Below are 20,402 nucleotides of genomic sequence, written 5' to 3'. Positions count from 1 at the left end.
GAGTGAATGATTTGTCCAGTAGATGTGATCGCAGCCAAATTCTTTATTTGGTAAATCAACAATTTGACACCAATATTTCAAAGGAGAATACTTGATATTCTTAAAGCCAAATTGATTCCAAATAAAATGGGCCGTACTTATTCAAATTGAACCTAGTGCGACAAATTATTTCAACTTGTGACGGTAAAAGGAACGAAAAAATATATCACAGTGCGAACCCACGTAACATTTTCAAAGGATTACACTGTAGAAGAAGAAGAAAGTTAACTTGTGCCAATTTGTATCAATCAATTTTACATGTCCAATGCAGCCTACCTACTTTCTTCTAATGGGATTAAAATTGTGCTTGACTTTATGTTCAATTCGCCACTGCCATTATCAACGGCCGTCGTCCTCATCATTGTCATCGGATGGCGCTACATGTACCGGGCAATGGTTACGACATTATGACATTGCACTTCAACTGCTTGTAATAAGTTGCGCATACCAGCAGGTTAGGAACATATGTCGTTTTGTCACCTTCGAACGAAGTGTTGTACACATTTTATTTTCCTGTCAGACCATTCGCTGTTTTGCTTTGCTACTTCAGTATTTACTCAGGAACTGAATTGAACGGCCGCAGTTGCTCTTCCTTGATTGCACGCTACAGAAACCGCATGACACGTTGCGTAAGTGGGAAACACGCTGGAAAACAAATTTACCATCTTGGTCTTGATCAGCTGGCCACGCGTTCGAATGAATTACTTTTATTCCCAATAAAACGCAAACACAATGCGAGCTTAATGCATCATCCAATAAATGAACCATAATGGGAAACTGGACATATCAGAAATCGATTCGAGCGAAATGAGCTCAATTTCGTGGTGAGGACACCTCCGACAGGGAGGATAAACGATCAGCTTACAACCGAACAAGAAAGCCCCCAATGCGCGCAGAAACTTGTTTAATCTAATTATTTTGCACTTAACCTTCCTGGCGTCGTCACTTGCCGGCTAAATGAGTGCATTATATCGACACACGTTTGCATGCCGCCGGAGCAACATTGACGCATCATCGTCGTCGTTGTACCAATTTGGCCTTAAGCCGGTGCTGAAAGAGCACTTTCATGTTTTGTATTTCCTCCTTTTTTTTATTTTGCGCGCTTTATTACATGATTTTTGGAGCAACTGCATTATGTTGTACTTCCAACGCGCGCATACACACTCGGAATACTAAAAGCCTTTTTTTTAATTTAATTTCCATAAATAATTAATTTGTAATTGTTATTCGTCGTCATCTGCCGCTGACTGCTAGTAAGTTGTACCTATTGTGGCCCGTCATGTACGAAGCGGCTCGATGACAGCTCATAGGTTAATACTTTTCATTGCCGAATAGTGTTTTTGTACAGAGCGAGACGATGTTGGGAGGTGGTGCTTTAATTAAGCAATTTGATAACGGCTTTCAGAAAAGTACAACAGCAAAAAAGCTTGTTCTAGTAGCACGATCATGGGAAGAATGTAATAAATTTTGCGGTTTTACGATCGATATGAGTTGAGCAGCTCAACATAGCTTTGAATGATGTGTCATGAAATAATTTACAGTGCAGATGTAGCACTGACGAACCATCAGTTGTTTATTGGTGGTTAAAAACGTATCAGGTGAAAATGTGCCTACAATAAAAACGCTTTGCTACAGTCGTGTAATAAAACATTTTGAAGTTCAATCTAAAGATTAGGCTTCATGATACACAATACTGAGAAAACAAGAAGATTCGTTCGAACACAACTTGTGCTGTTTTGGGTAATTTATCTTACTCCTTGAATAAGGTCCATTTGTTGAGAATAGTATCAATGTTTTGATCACCCATCTCCAAACTCAACCAATTCAATTGTGATGAAATAAAAGATAACAATTCCCACTGCACTCCAATCGCAACGAAACGATAAATCAAATCGAACAAAGCAAATAAAATAAATAGCCCAATTGCAACTATTGCCCATTAGAAAATTGCTCTAAAACGTCCCGTTCCCATCCCTTCCCAAATATTGACACACCAGAAACGCACCCTCTCGGCGCAAAACTCCCCAAACTGAACCGGCTATCACATGTCGTAAATTACCCATCAAACCCGGGCCCGAATCGCAATCCAAGAATATCCCTGGTGTCATCCCAAGTCATTGAGGACACGTGTCGGAATCGTCATTTCACGTGGCCGTAAGATTCCGCTCAACATCCCTCGCACGACATCTCAATTGCAGAGCAGCGCAACACCGGAAAGCGCTTTCAGTGGCAGCGCGCGTCAGTGCCGCACGACCTGTGCCAGTAGTGTTCCCGATTCGTTATGGCCAGAGCAAATGACGGTCTTTTGTTATGATTATTAGTTCCACAAGCAGCCGGTCGGTATTAGTGGCCGGTCGTGTCATCGCAAATCGGACACAATCCGTTCAATTATGACAAATTAAATTGGCCAATAATGGTCACACGAGCGAAATCGGTCCCTCTGCGGCTATGGTTGGCGAATAAATATTTGATGTAGGACCGAAGCGAATTTGCTTAGAGCAATAAATGGATACATTGGTAGACATAATCCATGAATTGTCTCACAATTGAAACTAGATTGGTGGATTTAGAGATTTTTTTTGTCAATAATTAGTACAAGGTTTCTGATTTGAGTCCTAGAATGAAGAATCTATATTCGATTTTCTTTCAGGGAACGATGAAGTTAATCTTCCTGAACACGTAAGTTTTTCTACCGCCCCAAAAGTCGGAAGGAACATTGTTCAATTTGAAATTTAAAAATAGATGGAAAATGCTTCCTTGACATTTTTGATCTTGTTTGACGTACGGAATAACATGATTCAAACCTACTAGCAAAACACCGCAGGGCACTTGATTCAACCTTTGACAGTTAATTTATGGGACTAACGTTTTGGGCTGATGATTCATTCGTTTTGATGTGCAACAGACGATGCTCCGCCCCAAACATGTCTTAAAAAATCTCAAACACAAAAATATCATTTTTACTGATCTAGACTATTATCAGAATTTATATAACATCGGTTCATGTATTCTTGACCGATGCACTATCGTTTGCAACCATAAACGACGTAGGGCCTTAGGATCCAATTGGAAAACATTGGTTTAGAAATACACCCGTACCGCTAACTATAACCAACCCTTCAAAAAGGTTAGTTTTGATAGTATTCAACGAGTTGTTAACATTCTAAGTAAAGCAATTTTGCAGAAATGCGAAATTTATTAAATTTACTTATGGCCGTTACAAATTTTTAATTAACATTTTGTCCTACTGGTCTTCGAAAGGATAATAAAAATTAAATATTAAAATGAAAAAAAACTCCTCGGATTTGTTAAAGAATGTTTTGAAAATCCTCAAAATTATCCGAATTTTATTTTGTTGCCCCCTCAAAATATTATTTTTTGGCAAAAAATCCGAAGGGGGGAGACAAAACAGTTTTTAATTATTCGTATCGGCCTGATAAAATTTTTAAAAAAATATTTTGATGAAGTGATAAAAATATTCAAGTTACTTGCTTGGAATTGAATTCAAGAGCTTCTGTATGAAGGCAGTGGCTCAACCACCAAGCCCGTTAAATATTAAATGTATAAAGGCGCTCAGAAAACGCTTAGATAAGTTGTTGAAAAATAGGTACCAAATTCCAAGCAGTTTTGAGGACTCTTCTGGCGTAATCGACTTAAACTGATTCGAGCGTTGCGAATTCGTTACCTTGTCTACTTAAAGAGTAGGTAGCAACATGCTTCTTCAGATGCTCCGGGCAAGTAATTAAGAGGAATTCCGGGATCCACCCTCAGGCCCAACCGAAGGACCGAACCAAGTCCTCATGGGATTGGGTGTATAATGTTTCTTAGGACTAATAATTTAACAACAAAAATGGGCGACCGGAAGGCTCCATCTCAAGTCCGTCCTACTTTCGGGCAGCAACATTTACCTTGCTACTGGAATTAATACACTTCTTATTCTTGAGACATTAAAAGAATTTAAAAACAAGTTGTCACTTACAGCCCAAATTTATAGATTGTAAAGTTTACATTTGATGGCACATCCCACCAGGGGCTGCTCTGCATGGCGACAAGCGAAATGGTCACACATTCGTCGTTTTCTCCGCGAAAAAGATATTGCATTGTATCAGAAGTTCATAGCTGACGAACTGTGTGTTCAATAGCTTTGCCACCGATAAGGGCTTCCATCTATTCTTTTATTGCGTCTCGCGGTAGAGTAATCAATGGTGGCTTTATATGTATGACAGTTTTATACCATACCAGAATCCGGTCCCTTGAACACGGATATAGATCTCGTGTGCCCTAGGTGGTGGCTGCGAATATGGCGGCAATTATCTTCTGTGTGGGATTCGAATAAGTAACCTTCAGCGTGTGTTCAAAAATTCACATCTCAGTGCGTCATCGGTAAGCAGCAACGCAACAAGCCATGATTAAGCATATTCCTGTCAGATCTCCGTGGCGTGCACACGCATCGACAGAGAGCTCATATTATCCTTTACGCCACGGTAGTTTTGGTGTCACACAGTTTAGCAATCATGCCAGGTTATTTTTTAGATTCCATAAGGTGAGTTGAATTCAAGTGGTTAATGTGCGAAGAATAAAATATTTGATGGTTAAAAAAAACATTACTACAAAGCGCGTCTGGAAGACCGCTGGAAAATAAAGTTATTTGTTTGTTTTGGAAAATCAGAAGGCGCGTCTGGAGATTGTCTAGAAAAGAGTTTAACGATCTTGAAAATCCCAAGCTGATTCCTGGAAGCATTGATTTTGGTAGAAATAAACTTGGCGGCGTTAGTATACATGAGACTACAAGTTGAGCTAGATATAACACAATCTGAGATATATGAAAACTATTGTATGCTGTAATGCTTGGAAGGCCAAATATATAAACTTGAAGCTTATTTTGTAAGTTACACACTTAGTAGTCATAGTGGAATTACCCGTTGGAGATATTTCGGACTTTAAGAAGTTGAAAAAATATGCCGGTTTTCATAAAGCTCAAATAAAAACTTCATCTAAAAAATTAGGAAATTGCCAATAAAGAAATCAGAGTATGAGCAATACATAAATATAAAATTTCCACAAATAATACAAAATTTCTATAAACAATAAAGAACTTTTCACAAAATAAAAATAAATTAGTACTTTTAAAAGCAAAAATTGCAATGATAAAAGAAGAATTTTCCATAAAGAAATCAATATCAGGGTGGCCAGTGAGTCGGGAAATCGGGAAATGCGGGAAATATGCGAGAATTGAAAGTCCATGCGGGAAATGCGGAAAAAGGTCGGGAATTTCTTGAAATTATACAAAAAAAATCGGGAAAAAAAGTCACCAGATGTTCATTTCAGTGATTCATGTATAATTTTTCTAGTGTAAAACATGAAAAACACTAAAAAAACTATTTGAGGAAGTATCCGGCTTTGTCAGAAGTATAATGATAATGATATTGAAACCAGATTTCTTTATTGTCGAGTATAGAGCTCTTCTCGATAGTGATAATAGAAAGCAACATAGCACCTACGTTTATGAAGAAAACCAAGAATATCTCCGAGAGTCCTAGAAGAAGCTAACCAGCATTTTGTTGCACCTTGTGGATTCCTGAAGAAGATGCTTGGTCGATATTCTCTTGAAAGCGACTCGAGTTTTGTCTGGAGACTTCGATTTCAGACACACATCTCAACAAGCTCTGGTCATTCGTTGTTAATCTTGATTTTATCACATGGTAACGCTGTACAGAAGAATTGCTTTAGATTAATGAACAATATTTGGTCGTAAACCAGCATAAGAATGAAGGAAAGACTGGCATAAATAATAAAATATGATGCCATAATAAGATCAGGGTTCCTAGCAATAGTACAAATAATCAAATCAATTATAATTCACTGCTAAAGGTAAAATAAGTCTCAAGAACTGAAAATAGCTTAAGGATAAATTTAGAGATAGGAAACAAGCAAAGAAAAACATAAAGGTTATTGTTATTATTATCTTAATTAAAGAGATTTGCAGCCCTATGTTGGCTAATCTCTGAAAAAAGAAGGTGTTGGAGAAGATGGATGCCAAAATATTGGCAGAAGCAAAAATGTTTATTCACTCGCTTATTCACTTTAATTTGTTAGGTTAACTCTAGACCAACAATTGAAACGGGCGTAACAGCAAAGTTTATTTTTCTCGGTTCCTCATTGATATAAATAGACAAATAAATAAAAATTTTGACGTCATTTTATTGACGGATCAATCCACTTTGCAGTTTCGATGCTTATTTAGCAGCAACATAATTATTTCATGTAATAAAGAATTTTTCAAACATGAATAGAACAATGCTGGGGAAACCAGCGATTTTTTTGTCTATTTTACCCAAAACTCAAACTAGAGTAGTGTTTGCCTTAACGATTGACCTTAAATTAGTCAAAGAATTGACTGAGACAATAAAACTAGATTTATTTTTACAGTAAACTTCAATTAAAAGAATAGAATACTTTTAGAATACAATATGATCTTGATCATTCACGATTTTTTTTCGAAACTTGGATATAAATTGTTTATTTAGAATCTTCTAAATTACATCGGGAATTTTTCAAAAATATCGGGAAAAAGTTGGGAAATATGCGGGAATTTTAAAACGTAAGTTGAGTGGTCACCCTGCAATATACTCCACGGAGAAAAATACAAAATTTCCATAAATAAATTAATTTTAGCAATAAACAATTACAAAATTTTCCACGAAATATTTTTTTTCTACAAAAAAAATTAAAGAGCAATTTAAAAATGATTTCCCTGAAGAAATACCAAAAAACAGTAAAGCTAAGCATTTTTCAATAGATGACTCCTTCCCTAATAGGCGTTTAAATTTCATGGAAAATTTTTATCAATGTTATTGCTTTTTTGTAGTTTTTCATGGATTTAAAAAAAATTATTGCTCTTTATTAATTATTTTGTGAAAATTTTGTAATTAATTATTGCTAATATTGATTTTTTATGGAAATTTTGTATTTTTTTCGTGGGACATTTTGAATTTGTTATGATTTTTTTTTCTTTTATTAAGGACTGGTAATTGAAGAAAGTGGAGACCTGTTTTTCAAAGGAACATGTTTATTTTGGAACAAATTCATAAGATTGCTTTATATAAATGACAATCAACATATATATGAACGAATTCACATGATTTTGAATATTTACTTTTCATTTCTGGAGAATGCTCGGACTTTTCTCTTAACACCTCCCATTAGATTCTGCACAATTTCTTCCGTAACTTTTCATTGTGCCGCAAACCAAATTTTCTTGAAGCAGTTAACAGAGCTTGCTTCTCTTCCATCTACTTTAAGATGCCGAGTAATTATTGCCCAGTATTTTTCGATAGGACGCAGTTCAGGACAGTGTGATGAATTATGGCATTGGAATTATGGAATTACGGCAATTATGGCAAAACAATAGAGGATCCGTATGCTTTCGTTAGATGGTTAGAAGTCGTTTTTGATACATTATTTTCTTTAATTTTCACCGTTGTTTGTGAAGTACGGAGAACTTTTTAAGTCGCAGGAGCAAATTGCTTGCCTTACCAAAACATTTTCCCCATTTTTTTCGGTTCGGATATACCGCACGTCATCAGGATCATACGACATACGACACCATACGACGCTGCCGACGACGAGCAACCAACGATGTCGTTAGCATGCGTGGCGGGAGGAGGAAATTTTTTCACTCAGTTTTATTTTGATTGAATCGACGCTTAATGAGCACTATATGGTTTGATAATTTATCAATGTGTAGATTAGGATTCTAACATAGTTCTCATACTTTTTGTAGTAAAAGTATAATCAGGTGTGGTTTTTTTTCAATCACAAACTGCTCGGTGCTAATTGGAGTGAGAAAGTGGGTAATGGTAAGATTGTGTTGGTGAGCCGCACGGCAGCCATTCTAAATGACACCGTAAGATGCCTTAATTGTTTATGAAAATTTTGCATTATTTGGGGAAACTTTATATTTATTTATTGCTTATACCCTGATTTCTTTATTGGCTTGGCAATTTCCTAACTTCCATGGAAAATACCTAATCATTCATGCTAATTTTATTTTACTGCCTAACTCAGCGGTTCTCAACCTGATGTACATGTACCCCTGGCGGTACCTTTGCTAGCCGCAGGGGGTACCTTGGACAAAAATGCGTAATGGCGTACAATTCCAATCAAAACATATTGATAATGTTTTGATAATTTCGATTTTTTTTTATTTCAAAACTTTGTCTTGTCAATAATATGCATAGCTATCAGTAAATCAAAGCCAACCGAATCCTGACTTCTACAACCCAGGGCTACGGTAACAAAAAATCGAACGAATGAACAAATTTAAAAAAAACTTAAATTGAAAAAAAAACTGATCAAAACAAAATGTTGAAGAATAAAGCATATGCTTCTTAACTAAAATCATTCGGTTCGGAAGCCTTCGTTTGACAGGATGAAGGCTTTTTTTTTCGAAAAGCTCGGTTGTTTCGTTGTAAGAGGGTTAGAAGCATTTTTCTACGCTTCTCGGAAGCGTTCTTCCAAGCTTTTCGAAAGTCGCATTGCAAGAGGCTTGGACGACTCCTTTCAAGAAATCTAGAAGCCTCGTTCCAAGGAGGATCGGAAGGTTCCTTTCAAAAGGCCCTTCAGGGGCTCGTGAGCCTACTTCTGAGAGCCTCCTTTCAAGAGCCTGGAAGCCTCCTGTCAAGAGGTCCGGAAGCCTTCTGCCAAGCGGCTCGGAAGCCTCCTTTTAAGAGGCCCGAAAGCCTCCTTTAAAGAGGCCCGAAAGTCTCGTTTTAAGGGGCCCGGAACCCTCCTTTAAAGAGGCCCGGAACCCTCGTTTTAAGGGGCCCGGACGCCTCCTAACAAGAGGCTTGGAAGCCTCCTATCAAGAAGCTTGGAAACTTCCTTTTAAGAGGCTTGGAAGCCGCCTTTCAAGAGTCTCGGAAGAAGCCTCCTTTAAGGATGCTCGAAAGGTTTCCTTCAAGAGACTTGGGACCCTCCCTTCAAGAGGTTCGGAAGCGATCTTCAAGTGGCTCGGAAGCCTCGTTTTAAGTGGCTTCGCCGCCTTCTTTCAAGAGGCTTGGTCTCCTTTTAAGAGGTCGAAATCCTACTTGAAATAAGCTCAAAAGGCTCTTTACAAGAGGCCCGGGAGGTTCCATTTTAAATACTCGGAAACCTCCTTTAAAGAGGCTCGGGAGCCTTCTTTCAAATGCCTCGGATACCTCCTTTCAAGAGGATCGGATGCCTCCTTCCAAGAGGCTCGAAAAGCTCCTTGGAAAAGCTCGAAAGCCTCCTTGCGACAGGATCAGAAGCCTCCTTCCACGAGGCCCAGAAGTGTCTTTCCAGAAGCTCGGAAACCTTCTTTCAAGAAAATAGGAGGAGGCTTGGAAGCCCCCTTTCAAGAGGCTCGGAAGCCCCCTTTCAAGAGCCTCGGAAGCCCCCTTTCAAGAGGCTCGGAAACCTTCTTCCAAGAGGCTCGGAAAGCTCCTTTGAAAAATCTCCTAAGCCTCCTTCCAAGCGGCTCGGAAAGCTCCTTTGAAAAAGCTCGTAAGCCTCGTTTCAAGAGGCTCAGAAGCCTCCAATAATCCTGTAGGAAGCTTGATGGTTAAACTTAATGTGAATTGGAAAGTTGCACGGAATAAAAAACATTCAGCCCGCTTTATGGAGAGCCGTCAGGGATATACGCCGTTAGTTATCTATGGTATATGCCGTTAGTTTTCAGATCCATTTTCAGTTACGCTTATTTTCATTTACAACAAAACATAGGAAGTACCTCAATTAATGCAACAGTTCGAAGAGGTACCTCTCATTAAAAAAGTTGAGACCCGCTGGCCTATCTTAACCAATTTAGTTTGAAGTTATCGGCCTCCAATACTAGTAAGTACCAACGACGAAATCAGCACGATCATCGGTAGATATTAATAAGCTACTGTGACCTATATATTACCAAATCTAGTCATATATGGGATGCTGCAACCAAATCGGTCTAAATTGTGCTATCGTAGACTACCGCTTGCCCTATGCGAAGTCGTAAGGCCCTGTTGTTTCACATGTGACCCCCAATATACACGGTCAGACATTTTTGACGAACATTGACTTCGCCAACACGAATTTGGACAAGTTGATGCTATCTTTAAGCGTGTGTAACGCCGTTAGACCAACCGGGTTGACCAACTTGGTTCGTCAAACAGCTCTTACGCACAGTCAAATGCTGCACAAACTTGTCTACTTTCTAGGGGGCGAAGTCAATGTTTGACGAACATGCTTGATTGGTTGGTCATTTGGCCGATAATGCAGTTTAACCAAAATGATAATTTGGTAGAAAGGGCCACCTAGACCAAAGGATAAGAACGACAGTCTTCCCCTATCCTGCAAGGATTAAAGATAGGCCACAAACAGTGTATTCTCTGAAATCCTTCGCGGGCCGCAGGAAAAGCTTGGAGGGGGGGATCACTGGCCTAGACATGTTGTTTAGCCGAACAGATCATTAAGCCGAATTGGTGGGACCGGAATTGCCATTTGGCCAAAATGGTTGCTTGGCAGAAAGATCCATCTGACCTAAAATTTCATTTGGCCAAACGGATCATACGATCAAATATGTCATTTGACCGAAAAGTGCATAGGGCCGGAAATTGTGTTCACAATTTTAACATTCAAACAGCATTTACGGTCATTCAGCAAACGGCAGTTTTGGCTAAATGACCTATTCGACCAAATTACTTTTTCGGCCAAATAACCAGTTCGGATGAACGACATTTTTGGCTGTATCTCTTCTTAATGAGATTTTCGTCCAGATGGGTTCCGGCCTAACGGTTTGTTCGGCCAAACAACTTTCGACCTAGTGGTGTTTGGCAAAATGGCTTTCGGCCGAATGACGTTCGGCCAAACTGCCCTCCATTTTCAATTAGCGGCTGTGTGGGCTCTTATCCGTATTTATTCATTGTGAACTTCATCAACCCTTTGATCCAAAACTCTGTCCGAAAACTTCATTCAATCATTCCAACAAAATTATTTAAAAAATCTCCAAAATAATTGAGTTTCTCCTTAAATTACTTCAAAGGCTGTAAAAGTGGATATTTCAAAAGTTTTAAATAGGCTACAGAATTTGTTTCCGTATTTATGTATAAAACTTCTTTAGCAAACGTTTCTTTAGCTTCTTTAAGAAATTTCATTCGGCATTTGTTCAATACCTGGAAAATCTGACTGGGGTTTTTAGCAGAATCGTTCTGAAAAAATGCAAATATAGAAGAAAAAGAAGAAGAATCCACGAATTTCCAAAGTAGGTTGTCAGAACTACGTCCCACAAATTTCTCCAGAAGAGCTCACAAAAGCTTGTTTTCCATTTTCAATATTTATCAGATAGCACTGGTAGAGCTCCATGAGGTCTTTTGGAATTGTTTTCAATTACCCAAAAGTTGTTCATGCATATGAAAAAAAAGAACAAAGTTATATCGGAGAAGAACGTCGAAGACTTCTCTTGCATTTTTTGTCTGAAGTCCGAAAAATAAAAAATTAAAATCAGGAGAAAATGAAATGAAATATTTGAAATTGAAATAAGTTTGCATCAAATATGCTATGCAATGTTCGCCAAAAATAGGGTTGAAGTCGTTTAGTCGTGAGCGGAATTGCAAATGAGAGTGAATGAAAGCTGAACGTAATGGATAAGAATTTTCAAACTGCAGAATCTAATAACTTTTTATTTATTTATTTTGAATCATGTGGCGTTCGGAGTGCCCAATAGAAGAAAAGCTCATTTTGTCGAATATCGTTGATTTCGCAAAAAAGCCTGCTTCCGCTTTCCAATGTTTGTTTACAAAGTCGTGTGCGCCCAAATCCCAATATGAGCTTCATGAGGCATAAGACTGTTGTCATGTCCAATAAATCGTGGGACACTACACTGCAGTGCTGTGATAATCTGCTAAAAAGTACCGTATGAACCAATTTGCAAAATACCCGTCTTTTATTTTTACTTTGAAAAGCTTGATGAAAACTACTCCTTGACGCTCTCATCGGTCAAATGTCGTATGCTTTACATTGTTAGATCGCGGTATAGCAGGTCCTCGACACCCAAAAACACACTCTGTTTTCAATAAATTGCACCCCTTGGACATGTTTGACTTAGAAATATATGTTTTCTGACCAAAGATTACAGAATTCGATCTCAGTTGATAATCAATGACGATACACGAGAGCCATAAATCTTTTTCATTCATTACAAGACATGTTTGTGAAAAAAAAAAATGGAATCTGAGAAGTAGCACCACCGACAATGAAACGCTTCGTTCTCGCTCAATTGCTATTCGGGAACATGATTTTTTGCGCAGCCTTGTAAGACAGTTTAAATTGCACCATCATTGTCGATGCCCCCCGCAATTGATGCTTATTTAAGGACAAGCCTCCCGGAATCTAAATTCACTTGCGTTTTCAAGGGCACACCACTCGCACTCAATACGAAAGCAACGCACAACTGTGATTTTATTATTACACGCATGTTGTGATGCAGCAAAGCTGAAAAAAGGATGACTGTTGTGCGTTGCGTCTTTATTAAGGGGTGTGCCCTTGAAAACGTGAGTTAATTCAGTTTTACATTCCGGGAGGCTCGTCCTTAAAGGAATTTATCATGGAGTATATCTCCGGATCAGTTCATTATCATTACAGTTTCTGAAAAACAGCTCTCACGCATATCACGAATGTATAGAGAGATGATAAGTGGGAGAATATTTTTCTTGTTTCTTCCATTCAATCACTGGTCCTGGCGCAATATGTTATATAATAAGAGTCCGTACTTAATCTGCGAACTCTTGTGTTGAACGTGCAAATATTTGACCCTGATCCTCTTGAACATATTTGTCAATAAATGCAGCATTCCTGCACATAAATAAAGCAAACTTATAGAGCTTCTCTTCACAAACAATTTCATCTGAACATGAAAATAAAATTCCACGAAGAAGCAAAACTGACAGAATAACCAGTAAGTGGAACTCATAATCAAATGTGCGGTATTATTGTCATCAAATAAACGAACAGAACCCTTTACTGTTTGATCGAACCCGTTCGGCGTTTTCCACAATGAATCGAGTTCTGTATCTCGGCAAAAATATGCTAATAAAAAAAAATCTAAATAAAACAGGTGAGCATTCAGATTTTGCTCACGGAACGCGCGAATTCTAACACGAAACTTTATTGCCCGGTCGGTCACATTTTCATAAACGTTATGTGCAAGCTACACACTCCGATCCGACGTCGACTTATTGTGTCATGCTTGCCCTGAAGGCTCTCCCCGGTGCTGACGGGAACAATAAAAGAAAATTCATACAAGCTGACAGAAATATCACCCCGAGCGCCATAACCCTTTACTTGGGTGTTTTATTTTATGGTTCCATCCCGCTAGGAATTACGACGGAACGCAATGCTTCTGGAATCTGTATACAGTGCTACTGTATGACGCGAAACAACGCAAGGCACAGGTTTTATAGCATTTCGGCAAGAGCACTGCCAAGCCCAAAGTCATGAATGGGAGAATACGTGCACTCAGGGGACGTGCGTCGCTATGGCAATTTGATCACCTGTGGGGCACCGCCTGCTACGCATCAACCGTTTTCGATTTGCGTACATGCCTACTTCCATCCATCAACGCACCTCAACTCAACGCAGGCAGGCCAAGCATTCGTTTCTGGATATGTGAGGGAACGCTTGCTTTGATGTGCGATCAATGAACGGGTTAAACCACACGCACGCCATTACGAATTATTATTTATTCATGACAGTTACCTTGCGTTGATACGTTTTGGCTGAAAATTTACATATGATGAAAAAACAGTACGCCGTTTTACGGCTAGAAAACACTCGCCCCAAAAGACGCAACCAGAGTTTTCGATTTCGGTAGGTGCCGAAAGAGACACTTGGGATCCTTGCGCTACCGACGGCTTCCGGTCACGTGACAGCGCAATTTATCATTCACTTACTTTCCGGCCCGAAAAGTGACTTATCGACCAGCATCTCCAAAAAGAAACGCAAAGCGAATCATCATCATTCAATTAGTCAGAAACCAGGCACCAAATCCCACCACCAGCTCCGATTACAGCCTATTCATGACTGTTTGCAAACTTTTGGGAAATGCCTCTGCCGCAAACGGAAGAAAACAGCCGAGTCATGATGCGTCTCGCTTGGCCGACTGCAGGGCATTAGACGAGCTGCGCCAGTGCATAAATTATCGACCGAACGGAGGCCCATGCCTATCTTCACTCCGCACCGCACGTCAACAGACAGATAGAATGTAACAACTATTTCAATTTGTTTGGCATGAATCACCACCCTTTTGTGAACGTGTTTGCTTGGTGTTTTTAAGGGTTGTCCCTCAGACTCCCGGCGGCTCGTACGTATCACATTCACCCCAGGGCAATCTGCATGGGAAATCGATCATTAGCACCCTTCGCCAAAGGGTGAACTTCCTAATGACTGGCTTTTCGGAGGAAACTCATGCGTTACGTTCTCTAATTTGAAGCTTGCTTAGAAAGGGAACAAGGGTGATAATTTTTGGTGATTTGTTGCCTGTTGACACATTGTTGGGAAATGCGTTTTGGTTTTATGATTCGTACAAATTGGTCCCCTTCGGAATGTGCAGCTCTTGATTCGTTTTATGACACTTCCTAAAATTTGCTCTCAAGTGGCTCTTTTCCTCTTTCCAGTTGTTCCGCCTTCCGGCAGTCGCTCATGGGCCAGCGGAGTTCCGACGGGGACAAGCTCAGCCCAAGTTCCGTCAGCTCCTCCCGAGGTCCAGCTGGGTTGGACCACCGAACGAATAGCATATCAAACCTGGACGACGACGACAAACTGCTGGATGTCGTTGGACCCCCGCAGAGCCCGCTCCTCTCACTCAGCCAGCAGATGCAACACCACGCAGGTAATTATGACTACATTTCCCATTAGTTTGAATTGATTTTAATTGTTGCCAATATTTTCCGTTTCTGATTCCTTAGGATGGTTCAATTTTGAAGACGTGCAACGGGCGGAGGAAGCTATGCGAAGGCGACTGCAATCCGACGACAACGAGCGCGACGGAAGTGACTCCAACTGTTCGGATAGTGTTTCAGGAAGCACAGGTGCCTTTCGTCCGACTTCGGGCAGCCCAAAGGAATCGTCGAGTAGCGCCGGCACATCATATCCTTCGCCGAACATTTCGGTAGGACCACCAATCCATCCGCCTCCGCATCTGTTACCGTATCTCTACCCACCGGGACTCTATCCGCCGCATCACCTCTCGTTGCTGCACAACCCTGCGGCGGCGGCAGCCATGAACCCTAGTTTGCTGTTCAACGCCCAACTTGCCCTCGCAGCACAGCATCCAGCCTTCTTCGGTCACTACTCGGGCCATTCACCATCCTCGCCACTGCACGGTCTGAAAGGCCACCGTTTCTCGCCATACAGTTTACCAGGTTCGGGTATGGGTTCGGCATTCGATGCCGTCACACCCGGATCCAACTCTGGTGGGCCACGAAGTCTAAGCAGTAGCCCTCATCCTCGTGCTGCTTCAAACTCGCCACCAACGAGACCCATTTCAGTGTCTCCTACGCCCACCCAGAACCCCACGTCTCCAGCATCGGCGGAGACCGGTGCTACCGCAATACCGCCATCGGCCCAGCCAGGGTCCATGGTTACCACTATGCCTTCCAACTCGCCGTCCGAGTTGAAGAGTATAGAGAAGATGGTCAACGGACTAGAAGTTCAGCACAACATCAACGGCAACGTGGAGAACAGCAAACTGCAGCAGCTCGCCAGCCACGACCAGTGACGACTCCTGGACGGTGCGGCGAGTGGCTTTGGCAGCAATAGTGGCTCGCTGAAGCTCGACCAGGAAATGTGACAGTTGGCAATAAGTTCCAGCAAGATATTCAGTGCAATGTGAATCTCTTGCGCACCACAAAACCGTGATCATTCGCTTGCGGGAAGGGGTTTCGAATGGGCAATGTTAGCAGAACCTGTTATCTAGATGAATTACTGTGCAAATATTTATGCTTAAACTATAAGGGACTCCAATCCGAACAAAGTCAGTGCACGCGATCAGCGGCAGAGGACAGTCAATGGAAACCTCTGCCTTCGTTTCTGTGTAAAGTTAGTTAAATGAAAAAGAAACATCTTAACGAGGAGTATAAACTTCAGCATTATTTTAACCAGGCAGATCACTTTTAAAAACCCAAACGCTGTGCAGCGCACATTACTCAAATGGATCGATCTGTACCGCGCGCAGAGAAGCCAGGCAACCAGCTACTAATAGGAACTAGTGAACTGTAAATAGTCCGTACTGAAAGCACAGCGCGTGTGGAATGCAGCAGCAAAGAAGAGGTTTAGTTGTGTTCGCGTCCCGGAAGGGTAAGAAGTCGCGGGTGAATGGGAAGGACACAAAACTTACCAAAGAGTCGATTAACCTATTTGTAAATTTATTCGTTGTACAGTGTGGAAGAGCGAGGATTGGGCCCCGGTTCGGGTCGTAGTGAATCTGCGAACAAACGCAACTGATGGCAGGAGTGGTTTATTTGCAATCTATTGCGGATAGGAAAGAGTTCAGGAAAGAGTGACAAAGGGTGTTCATCTGTTGCGGAACGTTGTTCATAAAAAATGGAAAGTATTCAGGACTGAATGCGGACGAAAAATGCAACAACAATCTTTATCAAATATCTATGAGGGTTTTTTTCTGTTGTAGATGTTACTTCAAATGATATTTGACATTTTCTAAATAACCTCTGCAATCCGTAATGTCCGGCTCTTAACAGCAGCCCTAATAAATATGTTACAAATTTGGTCTAAAACTCCAATTAGATATTCATTAAGGAAAACCAGTATTAGTGAAAAATTTTGGAATTTATAAAAAATGATTTGGACTTTTGGGTGAAAAACAATATTTGTTGACAAATTTTAAATGTTAAAATCATTGCTTGTTGAGTTGGGCAAAGTGAAACTTTGATTAGACATAACATACTGAGCTATTCATTTCTTAATCCACATTGGATTTTGTAGGAAATGTTGCCAGCTGCTGAGAATGCTCTCTCTGGTTCAATGGAATTTGGATGAATGGTTCCATGACCGTCGATAATCAATGTCAAGTACTTTCCATAAAAACACTTTAGATTCATAATAGGAGAATTCTACGGATTGCTTGCAAGAATCCTGGCGTCAACATATTTGACATCGGAAACGCAAGTGTTTTGCTCGGCTGCAGTCTCTTCACGAGTTGTTCTTCAACCGATAAACCAGAGATATCCATAGAGTCGTTGTCTCAGTTTCAACGATCGCATCAGGAATGATTAGACACTTCAAGATCTCTTCCGCTTGCTTAACCAAAGTAAATCTGGATGTCTTAATTCCAAAATCGTTTCTGATCATTTGCACTATGGCAGAATTATTTGAATAAAGCAAAAAAACGGCGTATTTTGAACGTCTCTCAACTTGCATTTGTTCTTTCAGAGCATCAAAACAGGATGCGAATTTCTGTGGTTTGATTTGATAATTGCTCAAACATAAATTAGAGCACCACGTGAAGTTTCAAATCGATCACAATTTTTTGAATGGGCCCCTTCAGCCGTTTGTGAATGGATAACATGCTATTCCAGCGTATTTTGGTATCAGCCCCCAAGAAAAATTCTAAACATATTTACGCAGCGGAGATATTTTTGCAGCTAATCATTTTTCACAGGCCACTCGACTACTGCAGAACGTAACTTTTTCACAATTTCATATATTGTTGGTAAAACTGGATGCAGAAGAAACAGGGGTAATATAATATGTTTTTTAGGACATTTTCGGCAGTTTTCAAGAGAGTTTACAACAGCGCATATAGTTCTGATCCCGAACTACGAAAGTATTCTTGAAAGTATAAAACACCGACAAAAAAGCCAACAGGTCGTTTTTCCCCAGGGTGCGTTTTACCTCAATGTTTTGAAGATTAAATGTCATTGGCAATTTGACAGATGACTAAGAGAATGAAGCGTGGACGTCGTCAATGAAGCTTACTTGTGCAAAGGTTCATTCAGGCATAATAAATTGTTGAGTGTTTATTGCCGTATATTTGTCTCATCTTTGCTGGATTTGCAAATTATATGGGACAGATATGTGATTACAGGCAGTTTAGCTGACATTTATTCGAGATTTTTTATACTGACAACAAATTTTGAAATACCGGTATTTTCCATCTTTAATACCGGTCAGTACTCAAAATTGGCCGGTAATTACCTGTTTCGGTACTACCGGTTAGACCACCCTACTCATCACGTATCTGGAATCTACGGATTTTGTTCCCATGTGTTTTCATAAGGTGTTTTTTTTTGTAGCAACGGGGCAATAATTCGTTGCTGTATCGCTGCATATATTTTACGGATATTTGCTAACTCACCAACTGCATGCCGTTTGTACAGTACTCGGTATATGAATTAGGCTTTTAAAATCGATTTCCTAATCGATCACTACGAAGACAGTTTTTAAAAGAGTTCAAGAACCAAAGTATAATACAGCTGGTGCAACGCTTCACGAGCTCGATCGTTTTGTTGATACTTCTTCCGAATGTTTGTCTTATCAGTCCGAACCAATTTTTGTTCTGGTCAGTCTGATATTCATGTCAAGGATTCATCAGTCTACTCGGTATTTCATCTCTCAGGTTTCTAAATGGTTTGCCAATGTTCTAAGGTGTTCGATATTTGACCGTATCGATTTTTTTGTTGAAACATCGATAAATCAGAATATCGATGTTTCAGTGCCGATTTTTCTGACATCGATATTTCGACAATCAAAACATCAATCCATTGATGTTTTTTATCCAAAAAAATGCCGTCGAGTCAAGTCGAGTCAAGTACGAGACACTGGAGACGACCACACAGTTGCGATCGAAATACAAATACGTTTTACAAATACGTACAAAGATAACAAAACGTAGTGGAATTAAATGCAGATTACCAAACTCGTCTTAGACGGTTGAAAAATTTATAAGCAATTTTGAACGCAAAAACTATAATTATAAAAGAAAATTTTTTCATGAATAAATAAAATTATTTATTGAGAAAAATGTAAACATCAGATGATTAAATTAGTATTAGCCAGAGTGTATGTAATTAAGAGTGGCGACACTGTCAGATTTGGAACAAAATTCATCTGTCATTCCCATAACGAAATGGTGTTCCAAACAACAGGATACCTGACAAATTAATTACAAACACTCTGGTATTAGCAATAAACAATTTTAAAATTTTCAACAAAAAAAATATTGTTTATAATTAATTTAAAACTTTTTACAAAAAAAGTGTAAGAAGAGCAATGAAAAAATAAAGCAATAAAATTGATCAAATTTTATCTATTAAAAAATGCTGTATGGAATTTTTCATACTTTTTCATTGTTCTCTATTGCTTTTTCGCGGAAAAATATTTATTTTGTGGCAAAATTTCTAATTTATTATTATTAATATTGATTTATCAATGAAAAATTGGTAATAAAAAGTTTCGATATCTTTATAAGGGGCCCTCCTTAGCCGTGCGGTAAGACGCGCAGCTACAAAGCAAGACCATGCTGAGGGTGGCTGGGTTCGATTCCCGGTGCCGGTCTAGGCAATTTTCGGATTGAAAATTGTCTCGACTTCCCTGGGCATAAAAGTATCATCGTGCTGGCCTCATGATATACGATTGCAAAAATGGTAGCCTGGCTTAGAAACCTCGTAGTTAATCGCTGTGGAAGTGCTTAATGAACACTAAGCTTCGAGATGGCTCTGTCCCAGTGTGGATGTAATGCCAATAAGAAGAAGAAGATCTTTATAAACAATTCTTCTTTTATGATTGCAATTTTTGCGGTAAAAATTGCTTATATATTTTTGTATTCAAGAATATTCTAATTTGTTTATGGAAGTTTTGCATTAATAAGGGACATTTTTAATGCTACCCTGATTTCTTTGTTGCCAATTCTCATTTTTTTACGAAAATTTTTAGTTTTTTAGAGGGAGTTTTTATTTTAGTGCTTTCTAAGAAGAACAATTCCTGTCAAGTTTTTATAAGTGTCTAGTCGTGAATTGGGTTGTTTTTGAATATTGTAAATCTGCAAGAAAAACTGAGCCGAACTCCGATTTTTCAGAATTTTTGGAGCCCCGGAACTATTTTTAATGTGCATTTTAAATTCATATGGGACTAAAAATTTGTTCTTATGCTGCATGGGCCAACTGTCATTCTATCGATCGAAATGTGCGTTTTAGGACTCGTGAACGAAAAAATTTCGATAAAAGTCAAAACTAAAAAGTTACAATCAATATGTAGATTTTTTAGGGAAACCCAATCGTTATTATTTGAAATTATCATAACAAATGATACAAACGACGTACAACAATGGTTTCTTCAGCAAAGTGTCTCAAAATTAA

At 39.4% G+C, this 20,402-nt stretch overlaps 1 protein-coding gene across 5 annotated transcripts in view; it reads left to right on the top strand.

Annotated features, from left to right (window-relative positions):
- The window catches only part of LOC134219428 (optomotor-blind protein), a 428,474-nt gene extending 408,763 nt beyond the window's left edge, over window positions 1–19,711 (top strand). For 3 of the 5 annotated variants that reach the window (XM_062698157.1, XM_062698161.1, XM_062698160.1), the window contains 2 exons: window positions 14,706–14,920; window positions 14,997–19,711. In XM_062698157.1, coding sequence (XP_062554141.1) covers window positions 14,706–14,920; window positions 14,997–15,808 — 1,027 coding nt within the window. In that variant the 3' untranslated portion in view covers window positions 15,809–19,711. Of the gene's footprint in view, window positions 1–14,684; window positions 14,921–14,996 lie in introns of all 5 variants that reach the window. The other 2 variants (XR_009981559.1, XM_062698159.1) reach the window with 2 other exon arrangements.
- The last annotated feature ends 691 nt before the right edge of the window (window positions 19,712–20,402 follow it).

This window comes from Armigeres subalbatus, chromosome 3 (genome assembly GCF_024139115.2).
Source record: "Armigeres subalbatus isolate Guangzhou_Male chromosome 3, GZ_Asu_2, whole genome shotgun sequence".
NCBI classification, from domain to species: Eukaryota; Metazoa; Arthropoda; class Insecta; order Diptera; family Culicidae; genus Armigeres; species Armigeres subalbatus.
Note: the sequence above shows the minus strand (reverse complement) of the source record. Positions and strands in the feature narration are given on the sequence as shown.